Here is a 14,859-nt window from a genome sequence, read left to right on the forward strand (position 1 = left end):
CACACAGGAAAGTTCTGTATCTGGAATCAATGGTTTATGCCAGTAGATATCATGACCATGAAATGAACCAAGCCTGGAACTTTGTCTTAGCATAATGAACACAGATTAATCCTAATACATAAGTCCACTATCACCTCTCAGTGTCATTGAGAGCTTGTGAGTGATAACCACAAAAGAGAGATATGTATGGTTTCTCCGCCCTACCTTACTGCAGTGATCTATGCCACTGACAGCAGTACAGAGCATACCATCTTTGTATGTGTTGCACTGCTCCAAGGAAAGAGCACACACAACTCAACTAACACAAGTACAGTACATGAGTTTAGCCCCCACTGTGTGTAGGAGAGCTTGTGTACTGTCAACTTGATACTGTGCTACCTTCCTGTGTTGTAGTGATAAACATTCCCTTCATCCCCCACAAGTGGCATCTAATCACCACAAGCACCCACCAGGGAATGTTCAGATCATTACCTCAGTGACTACATTACACAAAAAACTGGTGACTGAAAAACAATCTGATTTTGTGACATCTAGAGGGATACACTTAATACATCCTCAGTGAAACAAACTCTTTGCACTAGAACTTATTTTTGGTGACTATGAAACTCATATGGATAAAAAAAATTCCTTCTACATAGTTTCCTTTAAGAAAGAGAGTACACAAACTTTATCTTTTAAGTAATTTACTTACTATATCCTAAGCTGCTAACCTTTCCCATTTCTTCATAGTAAGCACACTCTTTAGTCCTTGACAGGTATAACAAATGGTAAAGTAATCACATCATAGTACAAGTTATCAAAAAATATATACAGTATATACTGTACTATTAACACATCACAATGACATACTATATGAAAACACGCAACACAAAACAGGTTCAAAAGGAACTGTTATAAAACAAGATATTGGCAAAACTCTCTCCTTACATGAAATGAGTGGCAGTTTGTTCTATTGTTGTAGCATTGAGGAGCATCACTTCACTCACTTAGAAAAGTCATCATCTGAGGCCTTGTGTTAGTTACCTCAGAAACTACCACAGTGGGTTGGAATAGTTGCATAATTAAATATGTAGTAATAACTGCCTCTCTTTTATCTCTTATACATATAGCTGCTCTACTGAATATGGAAAAGCACACACACACACACACACACACACACACACACACACACACACACACACACACACACACACACATACACAGAGGGGCCAATCTAAGCAGCAGAGATATGTGTCACTACAAAACATGTGTCCTTATGTATTCTCTCTTCCCTCAACACACGCCTGCTCCCGCCACCATCCTTCTGACCCCAGCACATGCATGGCAGTGAGTGACGGAGAGAGTATGACAGTCTTGCCACATTAGAACATTCACATCATATGCAAGGCAGATTCTATTTTGATAATTACCACACCAAAGTGCTACATGTATTGTATTCTGTTTATATAATTTGATGCAACAAAGTGTACTCTATATGCACTTCCCATGAGGATCTTCCTTCCTCTATACATATTCCAGTGTCACTTGTATATCACTGAAATAAGGACTGTAGATGTTATTTTCTCATTCACACAACCCTATTATAAACCCATAAGAAATTCCTTGTCTTGCCTTGAAGTAAAGTGATTAAAAGATTTTCTGCATGCCACTGCAACAACTAAGGTCACATGGCTTGATGCACTATGACTTAAGAACACATGACATTAAGCCAGAACATCTTTACTGTGGTTCTCCATTTGCAGCTCAGGCAGGGAGAGTACCACACCTCATCCACATCCTCACTGCATGCATGGCTGATATTTTCACATTCTCAACATGCCCAAAGTCTCATAAAGCAGACACCATCATTTTCCTAACAGTGTCACAATCAGTGTGGGAGCAGTGAAGGCTGCTGCTGCTGTTGCTGCTACTGCTGCTACTGGCCCCCATGATTCACACAGGAAAATTTAGTGTGTGGGTATGTATGGTAATTTAAAACACACACACACACACACACACACCAAATACCTCACCAGGCTCCTTTTATACTTCGAGAAAAGCTTACAAGAATATACGGTGAAAAATACTTTGGCACAAACTACATGTCGATCATAATTATCTCATTTTACATTATCATCCATAGCAAAAATACTGCGGCTTTCTCGTGTACACTTACATCTAGTACTGTCATAACTTTGATCATGGTGACAGTAATCTGTAGTAATAGCCTTGTTGTTGTTAGTTTACAGCTAGTGTTCAGTTCACACTGGAGACAAGCAGGACAGCACACAATTCTAATCTTTATCATTGATCTGGGAGAGTGACAGGGAGGTGGAGAAATAGATAGAGCACTGGCAGAGAGAGAGAGAGAGAGAGAGAGAGAGAGAGAGAGAGAGAGAGAGAGAGAGAGAGAGAGAGAGAGAGAGAGAGAGAGAGAGAGAGAGAGAGAGAGAGAGAGATTCCTCCAAATACCTTCCAAGGGATAAGCATTATATATAATGCTAATTACGCAAATTGTAAGTTAAAACAAGAAAGACAAGTGGAATAAAGCCCTTAACAAATGCAACAGTGCAGAAATAGCCATGTGTATCTCAACTTACAAGAGAACACAGACTAAGACTCTTCAGTACCAGAAATAAAGACCACAAGACTCCACAGAAATGCCAAGAAAACTGAAAAAAAATAATAAAGGAAACTTACATTAAGGAACATAAAACGAGACAGTAAAACAAGCGGAGGTTCTTGAGACACTTTCATGATGCTTCTGGTCTTGTCTTCCTTTGTTGTCTCACCATGCTACTCTCCATCAACTCTGTGAAGGAATATAGTAGTGGTAGTGACAGTGTTCTAGTAGTAGTGGTAGTAGTAGTAGTAGTAGTTTGTTAAAGAAAGCAAAATCTTTTAAATTGTTCATACTTTAACATCTCTTCTAGGAAATCCTAACTATGATCTTAATAATCTTCAAGACAGTCCTTAAGATATCAGACACAGAAATAGACAAAAAGAAAAAAAAAAACAGATAGACAAAGAAACCTAATCAGAAACAGGACGATGTACTTTATATCATCATTCCTTTATACTCAGAAGTCAAATTGGTATATTATTTAACACTAATACATGCACATAATAAATCACTAAACATCTGACTTCTGATCATAAAGGAACAATAAGATAAGGTACATAGACAGTAACATCAGGCATGGAATACAAGAAATGCCAAAGCAAACCTCCATTCCTGACCTCTCTATGGGTCACAGCAGGTCACACACTAAGAGGTGCCTGCTGGGGGACTCTGAGTGACCTCCTGACACAGCTCCATGAAGGCAGGGTCTCGCATCACATCATGGATCATCTCCTTCAGCATAAAGTAGCGGGGTACAATAGGGTACATCTTGCTCTCAACGTAGTCATCCTGAAACACAAGAGATGAATATACAGTACATGTTTAAGGCATTCCTATTCATTCTTAGTTCATATCAGCAGAAGTTTCGATAACTGCATACACTACTGCCTTTGTTATTTTGCCTCTTATGCATGATATTGAAAAGTAATCATCATATTTATTTTGCTTAATGTTGTTCTTTTCCATTAAGGGGCTGGATGGCTTCAGTCTCTCTTACTTTTTGCAGTCATAGTGTGATGTTTATTCTCCAGGTCTTCTCTGGTCTTTCTACTAGTCTATTACTTATTGCCTCTTATTCTATTGCTTTTCTGAGTACATGTATGGTCCTCCTCTTCTTCTTTCTTACTCATTCAATCTCTCACTATGAACTTCTTGTCACAGAACCAAAAGCTTTACCAATCAATATCTCATTCACTCATTGACTCATTCTTCTCCTACCAATCAATGTCTCACTCACTCACTGACTCATGCTACCCACACCTGGTGCTCCTCACCTTCAGCTCTCTCATGAGGGTGCGGAGGGACGAGTACTTCCTCAGGAGGCGGTACAACTCGTTGATGAGGGAGTGGTTCTCCTCCAGAATCTGTGAAGTGGTCATACCTGCAACACAAAATGCCAGTTATCAGCCTGACTCAATCCTGCAGAAACATCCATAGTTGTATACAAATACACAAATACAATCAGTGAGATCTGCTGTGGGTCATTCACAGGGGATAGAAAGAGTATTTAGATGAGGAATAAGAAAGGTTAGATGGCAGGATATGTAACACAAGGCAATCATTACACTCAAGAGTATTTGCTATGAGTTATTCATGAAGGAGAATAGTATTCGGAAAAGGAATGAAAAGAGTGAGATGGAAGGAATCACTAGTATAAATTTTTCACACTTTTAATTTGTTGATAGAAGAAATTAGTAAGCTGCAACACAACACAACACAACACAATGCAGAATTAATGCAGGTTATCTGATGAGTAGGAAAAATGAACAAGAAAGGTTGCACAAAAAGGATAACTTTTTTTTTTCATTCTACTATCTGCAACCACACATTGTCACTAGACTCAGTAACACTCCACACTATTAGTGAAGAAAAGATTAATTGGAGAAAAAAATGACAAAGAGGGAGGGATGAAAAATACCCCCAGTTTGTCAAGCAATGATTTATTTACCAATCTATCAAATTTACTAATTTTGTTGCCCCATCACACTTTTATTTCCTTTTCTCCATATTCTATTAACCTTCTCCCTTGATAATTTCCAGAATATAATTGAAAATGTTCTTTCCATAATTAATCCATCTATTTTTTTTCTACATTTTTTACATCTCAACTTTTTCATCTATATAAATTAGAGAGGGCCTTTGGAGGCTGTCATTCTTATCCCTTTATTCTTTTTTTATTATCATACTGAATACATCAATAACCTACAAGTTAGTATCCATAAAGTAAGCTGAGCTCTTTGTTATTCCCTCAGCTTTCTTCTTACTCTATTTATTCTTTTTGTCAGTACTGTTGAAAGCAAGTCCCTCTTTACAATACATTTCATTCTTTACATAATCTAATCAGTGTTCATCTTTGCCTTTTTATGAACAATCTCTCTCTCTCTCTCTCTCTCTCTCTCTCTCTCTCTCTCTCTCTCTCTCTCTCTCTCTCTCTCTCTCTCTCTCTGTGCACTTTAAAACTTCTTTTCACCTCTTCTTCCTCTCCTCCTTCCCTCCTCCTCTATCTTCACACATCACCACGTCAGAGTAATTCGGGTACAACTTTTGTTCCTCCACTTTCTTAATTTACATACAAAGTGTGTCTAATTTTCATCCTTCTCCCAAGCGGGGGGGAGTGTGATAATGTTTATAATGAAATTCCTAACGTTATTCTATTAGGTAAAAAAATCAAGACCCGAGTTTACAAATACCATTATAGATAGATAGAAAGACAGATTGATAGTAAAAAAGTAGTACAATCACAGTCCAGGCTTGGAATAGACACAATAATCATGTTGTTATAAGTGCCGAGTCAACAGGAAGCTTTTAAAAGATTATTAGACAAATTTATCGATGGCGGATGGTAGGTGGAAATAAATTGGCATATTTTATACAGGGACTGCCATATGCCACGTTGTTGATTCCCTCATTTTCTTAGGTTCCTCAGCCAAGTAACCAGCAACATTTATACTCCTCTCTTGATCTCCATCATTGCAGAAAATATCAGCCAAGTTTTTAAAGGTTATGACTGAAGGAAAACGCACACAGTGGGAGTGAGTACAGTGCATGTTACTCTACTACTAACCTTTACGAATAAAACACCACCACCAGCATCACCTACCGTTGAGTCGCTGTGCATTCTCCCTCTGCTTCTCCTCCTCCTGGTCGGCGCGGTGGGGTCTTCTCCGCCTGCTCGTGGCTCCGCTGGCTCTTCTCCACAATCGAGCACGCCCTCAGCACGTAGGTCAGCACCGGCTCCTGCTTCTCCTGCCGCGGCACCTCCAGGAGTTGCCAGTATTCTGTCTCTAGCCTCACCACCTCCTGTAGATAGTAATGGGAGAAAGGACCACACATTCTTAAATGTTCCATTCTTTCATCGCGACTATTTTCGGAGGCCACAGACATAATTGATCGGGTTCCCACAGTTGTTTTTCTCAATGATAATCTTGATTGCGTGTTAATCCATCACTAAAATCATGAAAACACCCATGGAAACAAACAAAACTTCTCATCACTTCAATTAGAGTCTATTGAAATTAATGGAGGTAAGACGCCAGTTTCAGAATATAGTCAATCATATTCCGAAACGCTTTTGTCCGTATCTTAACTACTTTTAAAAGGTTCTAATTGAAGTTGCGCTGGTTTTAAGTGTTTTATACCGTTCTAATTGACAGATTAACAAGATTTCTACATTAATGTAAGGAGAAACACTCTTGAGAATCCGGCAATCATCTCTGTGGCTTTTAAAAATCCTCGTGGTGAGCGAGCAAAGCGTTTCTGAATACGGGCCTTGTTGGTAAGAGTGTAGATGGCAACACACAGACACACGTACATATGGCCTTGAAGTTGTAAGATTCCGTTTAAGAGTGAGAGGGCATCCAATACACACACACACACACACACACACACACACACACACACCTTAATCATGGCCTTTAGCAGGTTGGTATCGGGTGAAAACGTTCCAGGTTGTCTTGCTGTGGTTGTACGGCGTGTGGAGGGTGAGCAGAGCGCCGCGGGCTGTCTCGTGTTCAGCCTCCAGCCTCTCCCGAACGTGGCGCAGACGGTGGTTGGTGGCGATAGCGTCATCCCGCGTCTCTCCATCGGCTGTAGTAGTAGTAGTAGTACTAGTAGTAGTAGTAGTAGTAGTAGTAGTGTAGAGAAACGATGCAATAAGGATACAAGACACTACCATGAGAGAGAGAGAGAGAGAGAGAGAAGAGAGAGAGGAGAGAGAGAGAGAGAGAGCGAGGAAGGAAAGATGAGAGCTGTGAGAGGCGTGGAAAAATAAAGAGATTAATGGTTTGAGGAGATTGTAAGGAAGAATAGAGAGTGTGATCTGTGTGAAGAAGAAATGAAGCACTGGAGGAACAAGGAAGGAAATAGCCTCTCTCTCTCTCTCTCCTCATTCTCTCTTCTTCTCTCTCTCTCTCTCTCTCTCTCTTCTCCTCTCTGACTTTTTTTTTTCTTCCTTTCTTTTCTCCCTTCCCCTCCTAAATCCCTCTTCCCCTTCCTCTCCTTTCTCCATCTCCCTTCTTCTTTCTCTTCATCCTTCCCTGCGCCACTCTGCTTCCTCTCTCCATCCCTCTCCCCTGCCCCTCTCCCTCCTCTCACCGTGTGGTTGGTTGCTATGGAAATACGCCATTCCCACAGTCTTGCGTGTGCCTCTCTCACTCCTCTCCCTACTCCTGAGAGAGAGAGAGAGAGAGAGAGAGAGAGAGAGAGAGAGAATTATTGTGTAATGAAATAAATATTTGAATTCATCTCTCTCTCTCTCTCTCTCTCTTCCTCTCTCTCTCTCTCTCTCTCTCTCTCTCTCTCTCCTCTCTCTCTCTCTTCTCTCTCATCTCTCTCTCTCTCTCTCTCAGGAGCATGTAAAAGTGAGGAAATGAGAAAAACAAGGAAATGTCCCCCGTATATAAAGAAAAAAATATATATATTTTACCGTACAGAGTAAATCAAAACGTGTGTGTGTGTGGTGTGTGTGTGTGGTGTGTGTGTGTCCTCACCTGGCACGCCTTCTTCCTTCACCTCCTGCACGATCCTCTTGACACTCTGGGTAAACTTGCCCACTATATTGCTTCCTGGAACAGATACACAGACACACGATTAGTCCATACTGTCCAGTCAAACAGACATCACAGGAGAGCCGGGACAAAATAATATACGGAGGATAACAAGAAACACTGAAGGTAATGGAAGATTATAGCCTAGCCTACGTTGGTTCTAAGTAGGTCAAATGGATGGGTGTGCTGTAACTATTGATAAGAAGCACTGGATATTGCAGCCCATGTTTTCGATAAAGGATCAATTGTGTACTGGGATAGAGGGCAGGAACTGAATATTATAGCCTAGCCTACTTATGTTCCCGAAAAGTTAAAGGATTGATTGTGTTATTACTGTTTGGGTGAAAGTGAAAGATAGAGAGGGAGGGGGAAAACTGTAGAGTAATTTGAATGGATAGAAAATGGGTGTTTTTCCTTCCTTTCCCCCCGCCCTTTTTTTTTTTCTTATGGTGTAGGAACAGAAATAAAAGTAGCAGGAATAAAAATACATGTACAGAAATAACCTGTGCCTTTTATAATGCTTGGAAAAGTACGGTTTCAGAGAGAGAGAGAGAGAGAGAGAGAGAGAGAGAGAGAGAGAGAGAGAGAGATCCGACAAAGTAGCAGTCTTAATTATGAGTGATAGAAGATACTCAATAAAATCAATGTCCTTTTCACCTCTCTCTCTCTCTCTCTCTCTCTCTCTCTCTCTCTCTCTCTCTCTCTCTCTCTCTCTCTCTCTCTCTCTGGGACGAGGAGGAAGAGGATGTCAGCTAGAAAAATAAGTCAAATAAGGTTTCTGTTTTTGTGACTCAGTTTTTTCTAATAAACAGGATTTTTTCCACCCAAAATAAATATGCTAAGAGGCAAACGAGTGATCCAACGGTGTTTGTATGTTTGTGGGAATTAAAAATAGTGGTGGTAGTGGTGGTGGTTGTAGTAGTAGTAGTAGTAGTAGTATTTGTTGTTGTTGTTGTTGTATTACTTCTTAAATTACTACTACTACAACAACAACAACTACTACCACTACTACACTACTACTACTACTACTACTACTACTTTTCTTCTTCTGTTATTACTACTACTACTACTACTTCTTCACCACCCTCGCCTCTTCTTGCTGACCTAACCTAACCCTGCCTCTGCCTAACCTAACCCTGGTCACTGCCTCTGCCGTTGTGTTTTTGTATCATACGTGTCTTGTTTTTGCTAAGTTTCCAATATGAGGTGAAAGTTGAAGTTTTATTTTACTTGGGATGTCCTTATTTCCGATATATTCTCTCTCTCTCTCTCTCTCTCTCTCTCTCTCTCTCTCTCTCTCTCTCTCTCTCTCTCTCTCTCTCTCTCTCTCTCTCTCTCTCTCTCTCTCTCTAAAATAACACGGAGCTTTACGCATAATTAGCCGTATTAATTGGAAGAGCAGAAGCTGGAGGAGGAGGAGGAGGAGGAGGAAATTGACCGAGGATGAAGGGTCAGGGAGGAAAAACAATAAATGCAACCCCGAAGAAAACGCGATTAACACTCTAAAGAAAATGGGATTAACTCCATGAAGGAAAACGCTATTCATTCAAGGGAGGGAGGGTGGGGGGGACTCACTTAGAAATACCAGACCCCCACTGAGTCCTAGCAACAAGTGAGAACATTATGACCAGCCAATTTCACCATCATATTAACCAATTACCTCCAACTTCTCCTCCTCCTCCTCCTCCTACACCTCCTATGTCTCCCCTCCTCCTCCTCCTCCTCCTCCTCCTCTCCCTATCGATCCTTCCTCCAATATCCAATACAGAGGAACTATCCACTCCTCTTCCTCCTCCCTCACCTCCTCCTCCTCCTCCTCCTCCTCCTGTTTCCTCCGCCTCCATACCTCCCCCTCGCAGCTCTGAGAACCCCATTAAAATCCATTATTGTGGTGAGGTATGCCAAAGTGTACTAGATGGGACAAGAAGTGGATAGGGTCTTGGAAATGGTGAAGGAGGAAGTGGTGGTGGTGGTGATGGCTGTAGAGGAAGGTGGTGGAGAACTGACAACTACTACTACTACTACTACTATTACTACTACTACTATTACTACTTTTTATGTAAGGGTTGCACTGGCCAAGGGCAACAAAAAGAGCGAAAAAAGACCCACTGAGATGTCAATCCTAAAAAAATTACTATTATTACTACTATTACTACTACTACTACTACTCTTACTACTACTACTATTAAGGTGTATTATCTAAATGCGTGGTGAAATTTATAGAACGATAGAGGAGGAGGAGGAGGAGGAGGAGGAGGAATAGGAATTTACGTTTATTTTATTAGTAGCGTTTTCCCGCGCCAGGTGACTTAGGTGGATGACAGTCTGCCTTTAGCCAATAACTGTGAATCTTTGGAAAACCTGCTCTCTCTCTCTCTCTCTCTCTCTCTCTCTCTGTATCTATCTATCTTAACTCATTCAAAAAAAAAAAATATATATATATATATAAAAATAAACTGTGCTCACCAGGGCTCGAACCTGGGACCTTCTGTGTGTTAGACAGATGTGATAACCACTACACCATGAGCACCTGTCAATGCTATGCACTCTCTTTGTTTCACTCAAGCACGTGGTATAACAAAGATTAATTAATACTTTTTCCTACCTTGGCTGTGATGTCTCGAATTAATATATATGCAGGAGCTTCAACGGGGAAAATTTTCTTTAAGGGAGACGAATAATTAAAGTGAGGGGGTTGGAAATATAATCATCTGCTGTCCCCTTTACTGTGTGAGAGGAAATGAAGATGGTTAACAGAGCAAGCTACGCAAGTGTCTATTTCCTTATGACGTTTCACAATAAGTAATAGATTTCGTGATTATATACACGCACCTGAAGAACTGGATTAAAGTGGAAAGAAACCAGAGAGAGAGAGAGAGAGAGAGAGAGAGAGAGAGAGAGAGAGAGAGAGAGAGAGAGAGAGAGAGAGAGAGAGAGAGAGAGGAAATTACGAGGAGACGAAACCGGGTAGAACAGAAAGAGTGATAGGAAACATGAGAGAAAAATACAAAATAACATACAGTAGAGAAGGAAATGACAGAATAGAGAAGAGACACGAAAGAATAAAAGAGGAACAAGGTAAGATTACAAGTAGAATAGGAAAAAAGAGAAAACAAGAGAGGAATAGATAGAGAGTGATATTAGAGAATCGAGAAGAGATACAAGATAATAAGAGAGAAAGAAGAGAAGATTACAGTTAAAATAGAAAGAGAGGAAGCAGAACTATACCTCTTCAAGGTTATCCAGCTCTCACGCAAACCGACACACACAAACTCACTTAAATTCTCAATGGCGCACACAAATTTACGTTACCTCAATTCTCCACGCACGTAAGGTGGCAATAACAAATAGCTTGTATAGTCAGAATTTATTAAGAAAAAAAAATTGTTGTTATTGTTTTGATTAAATTTTTGTTTACATTAGAGCTACCAATGTTTTTTTTTTCTACAACACCAGGTTCATAAGCAACACCAGCAGCAACAACAACAACAACGACAACAACAACAACAACAACAACAACAACAACAACAACAACAACAACAACAACTGCTTCCTCCTCTTCTTCTTCCTAGGAATTTCCTGAAGTTGTTTAATAATGAGACGTCGTGAGCAATCTTGGCGGGAGGAAGAGGAGGAGGAGGAGGAGGAGAAGGAGGAGGAGGAGGAGGAGGAGGAGGAGGAGGAGGAGGAGGAGGAAAAACAACACAATGAGGAACTGGTAGAACATGTACCAATTTGTTAAACTTTTTACTCTCTCTCTCTCTCTCTCTCTCTCTCTCTCTCTCTCTCTCTCTCTCTCTCTCTCTCTCTCTCTCTCTCTCTCTCTCTCTCTCTCTCTTCAAAGGGGTCAGTTACCTGTAAAGTTTTCCCACTATCTTTTTTTTTATTATTCTATTTCGTTTTCCCTGTTATTATTGTCATTTTGATCATTATTCTTCTTATTATTATTATCACTACTACTACTACTACTACTACTACTACTACTACTACTACTACTACTATTACTACTGCTACCACTACTATTACTACTACTATATCTGTCATCTTTAAAATCATTACTGTTTTTTTTATTTGTTTATTTAATTGTTCTCTCTCTCTTTCTCTCTCTCTCTCTCTCTCTCTCTCTCTCTCTCTCTCTCTCTCTCTCTCTCTCTCTCTCTCTCTCTCTCTCTCTCTCTCTCTCTCTTCTTGTCATTATTCAATTCTCTTGTCGCATAATCCTTAGAGAGAGAGAGAGAGAGAGAGAGAGAGAGAGAGAGAGAGAGAGAGAGAGAGAGAGAGAGAGAGAGAGAAATTACATCTTCCTCCCCCTCTTCCTATTTTCTTTCCCTTATTTCCATTATCCATCCTCGTTATTCTTCGTTATCAATGTTTTTTTTGTTTCCTTCTCATCAACTTTCTCAATATTCTCTCCTTTTCCCTTCATTCCTTCTACTTTCTCTCCTCTCCTTCCTTCCTTCCTTCCTTCCTTCCTTCCTTCCTTCCTTCCCTCCTTTCTTCCCTCCTAGTCTTCTCTTTCAGGTTTTATCTCCAGAACCTCGAAATATTATGTACAAATCCTTTCAGAGCTTTCCTCCCTCCCTCCCTTCCCTCCATCCCTCCCTCGTATCTATTCTTTTCTCCCTCCCTCCATCCCTCCCTCTCTCTCCCTCTCTCTCTCTCCCTGCCTTAGTCCTTTCCTCCTTCCTGCAATCGCCCTGCTCAGACCTCTCTCTCTCTCTCTCTCTCTCTCTCTCTCTCTCTCTCTCTCTCTCTCTCTCTCTCTCTCTCTCTCTCTCATTTGGTCTAAAAGTATTTTTCTATTTTATCTTTTGAGCTGAAATACTATTGACATTTTTAGTTCCTCCTTTTCTTCTTCTTCTTCTTCTTCTTTTCTTCCTCCACCTCTTCCTGCTCCTCTTCCTCCTTCTCCTCCTCTTCCTCCTCCTCCTCTTCTGTACTATCATGTCGCTCCCACTAATAGCGCAGAATAGTTACCCAAACAGCCTCGTAAGGACCTCAAGGTTTGTTGCTGTTTGGACTTTCTTTGTATTCCTTTGTATTCCTCCTCCTCTTCCTCCTCCTCCTCCTCCTCCTCAAACAATCTCCTAACATATATGGATTAATCTTCCTCCATTTTTTGTCTCTCCTTCATTGAAATACCTTCCTCTCTTTCTCTCCCTTTGTTACTCTGCCCTCCTTCCATTGTTATCCTCTCACCTATTTATCTTGCCTTCTTCCTTCCTTCCTTCCATCCTTCCTCTCTTTCTTCTTCCTTCTTCCCCTCGTTATCTCCCTCGATTCACTTTCCTGCAAATCTTTTCTTGTACGTTTTTTTCTTTTTTTCTTCCCTCTTTATACTTTCTTCTCTTCCTCCTTCCTCCTTCCTTCCTTCCTTTTTGCTTTATTTATTTTTTTCTTGGTTCGGTTCTTTATTGTGTGAGTTTTTTTTTGTTATCTTCTTCCTGAGTTTATTTTTTCTCTCTTTACTTTCTTTATTTATTTTCCTCTCGTTCCTTCCTTGTTTATCTTTTATTCCTTTTCTTTTTCTTTCATCTCTTTTCCTTCCGCTTTCCTTTTCTCTCTCTCTCTCTCTCTCTCTCTCTCTCTCTCTCTCTCTCTCTCTCTCTCTCTCTCTCTCTCTCTCTCTCTCTCTCTCTCTCTCTCATTTCCTTTCCGTATATTCGTTTCCTCGTTTATCACATTTTGCTTGTTCTTACTCTTTCCCTCCTTCCCTTCCTGCTTCGTTTTTTTCTCTCCCCCTCCCTCCCTCCCTCCTTCCCTTCCCCCTTTCCCCTTCCTCTCCTCCATCACGCAGGTAAATATTTGATCGCTGGGCTGGTACAGAGACAAGTAACTTCAGGCTTTGTTACTTGTCTTACTGGTGATTCACTCTCTCTCTCTCTCTCTCTCTCTCTCTCTCTCTCTCTCTCTCTCTCTCTCTCTCTCTCTCTCTCTTGATTCATCCATAGTTTCTCTTCCTCTCTCTTGTATGTAATGGCAGTACCTTCTCTCTCTCTGTGTATGTATGTCTGTCTGTTTGTTTGTATGTCTGGATGTTCGGATATATGGATGGATGGGTGGGTGAGTGGGTGGATGGGTGTCTGTCTGTATGGCTGTATGGATAATTTTCTCTCTCTCTCTCTCTCTCTCTCTCTCTCTCTCTCTCTCTCTCTCTCTCTCTCTCTCTCTCTCTCTCTCTCTCTCTCCGGCAGCACTGATGTCACTTATCTCGTGAACACACACACACACACACACACACACACACACACACACACACACACACATACACACGGACACATTAATTAAATTCATTCTCTTCACAATACTTTGGGGGTTGACATCACGGCACCTCGCTTATTATTAAACCAGGAGAACACTAATATATTTTCATATTAGATGGCCCGCTGACCTGCTCTCCCCCCTCCTCTCTCTCTCTCTCTCTCTCTCTCTCTCTCTCTCTCTCTCTCTCTCTCTCTCTCTCTCTCTGCTATACTTGTCACCTCAAATTATCTATCTCTCTATTTCATATCCTTCTTCCTCTCCTTCCCCTCTCCTTCTTTGTCTAATTTCTCCTTCCCCTCTCCTTCCTTGTCTAATTTCTCCTTCCCCTCTCCTCTCTTCCTCCTCCTCCTTCTTCTCCTCCTCTTTACTTCCTTATTGCGAAGCGAAAATGCACTTATTTATTAAACGTAGTAAATGAGAGAGAGAGAGAGAGAGAGAGAGAGAGAGAGAGAGAGAGAGAGAGAGAGAGAGAGAGAGAGAGAGAGAGAGAGAGAGGGGTCACAGTTGAGGGTGGTCACAATAGTACGTTAGAGGAAAGCGAGGTCACAGCAAAATGAAGTCACAGCAAAGACCACAAAGAAAGGGAGATCACAGCAGAGGAGAGGTCACAAAAAAAAGAGGTCACAGTAAAAAGAAGTCACAAGGGAGGTAAGAGGTAAAAGGAGGTCACAAAAAGGGGCAGGTGGTCACAACAATGGGAGGGTGAGTCACAGTAAAAATGGGGTAGGTGGTCACAGTAATGGTGGGTCACGGAGCAAAGGGAGGGGGTCACAGCAAGAGGGGGTCACAGTGAAGGGAGGACCTCAGCTGCGCCACACTCCAACACGCTTTTCCCGCAATGCTCGCTCAAAGAAAGACTCATTTTTGCAAACAAATTGAAAGGAAATGCAACCGAAAGAAAAATAATAGGAAAAAAAGGAGGGGGAAACTCAAAAAGGAAAAAAAATC

At 41.0% G+C, this 14,859-nt stretch overlaps 1 protein-coding gene and 1 non-coding gene across 2 annotated transcripts in view; both read right to left on the reverse strand.

The window, feature by feature from the left end:
* Positions 1–628: 628 nt before the first annotated feature.
* The window catches only part of LOC135106313 (uncharacterized), a 71,518-nt gene continuing 57,287 nt past the window's right edge, over positions 629–14,859 (reverse strand). Inside the window, 8 exon segments of the mRNA XM_064015200.1 lie at positions 629–2,791; positions 3,220–3,391; positions 3,877–3,983; positions 5,703–5,754; positions 5,756–5,902; positions 6,503–6,526; positions 6,528–6,688; positions 7,591–7,665. Of these exon segments, the coding sequence (XP_063871270.1) occupies positions 3,248–3,391; positions 3,877–3,983; positions 5,703–5,754; positions 5,756–5,902; positions 6,503–6,526; positions 6,528–6,688; positions 7,591–7,665 (710 nt within the window). The 3' untranslated portion in view covers positions 629–2,791; positions 3,220–3,247.
* On the reverse strand, positions 10,105–10,177 carry Trnav-aac (transfer RNA valine (anticodon AAC)). Its single transcript has one exon. It is a non-coding gene; the product is annotated as a tRNA-Val (tRNA).

Source organism: Scylla paramamosain, chromosome 13 (genome assembly GCF_035594125.1).
Source record: "Scylla paramamosain isolate STU-SP2022 chromosome 13, ASM3559412v1, whole genome shotgun sequence".
NCBI lineage: Eukaryota > Metazoa > Arthropoda > Malacostraca > Decapoda > Portunidae > Scylla > Scylla paramamosain.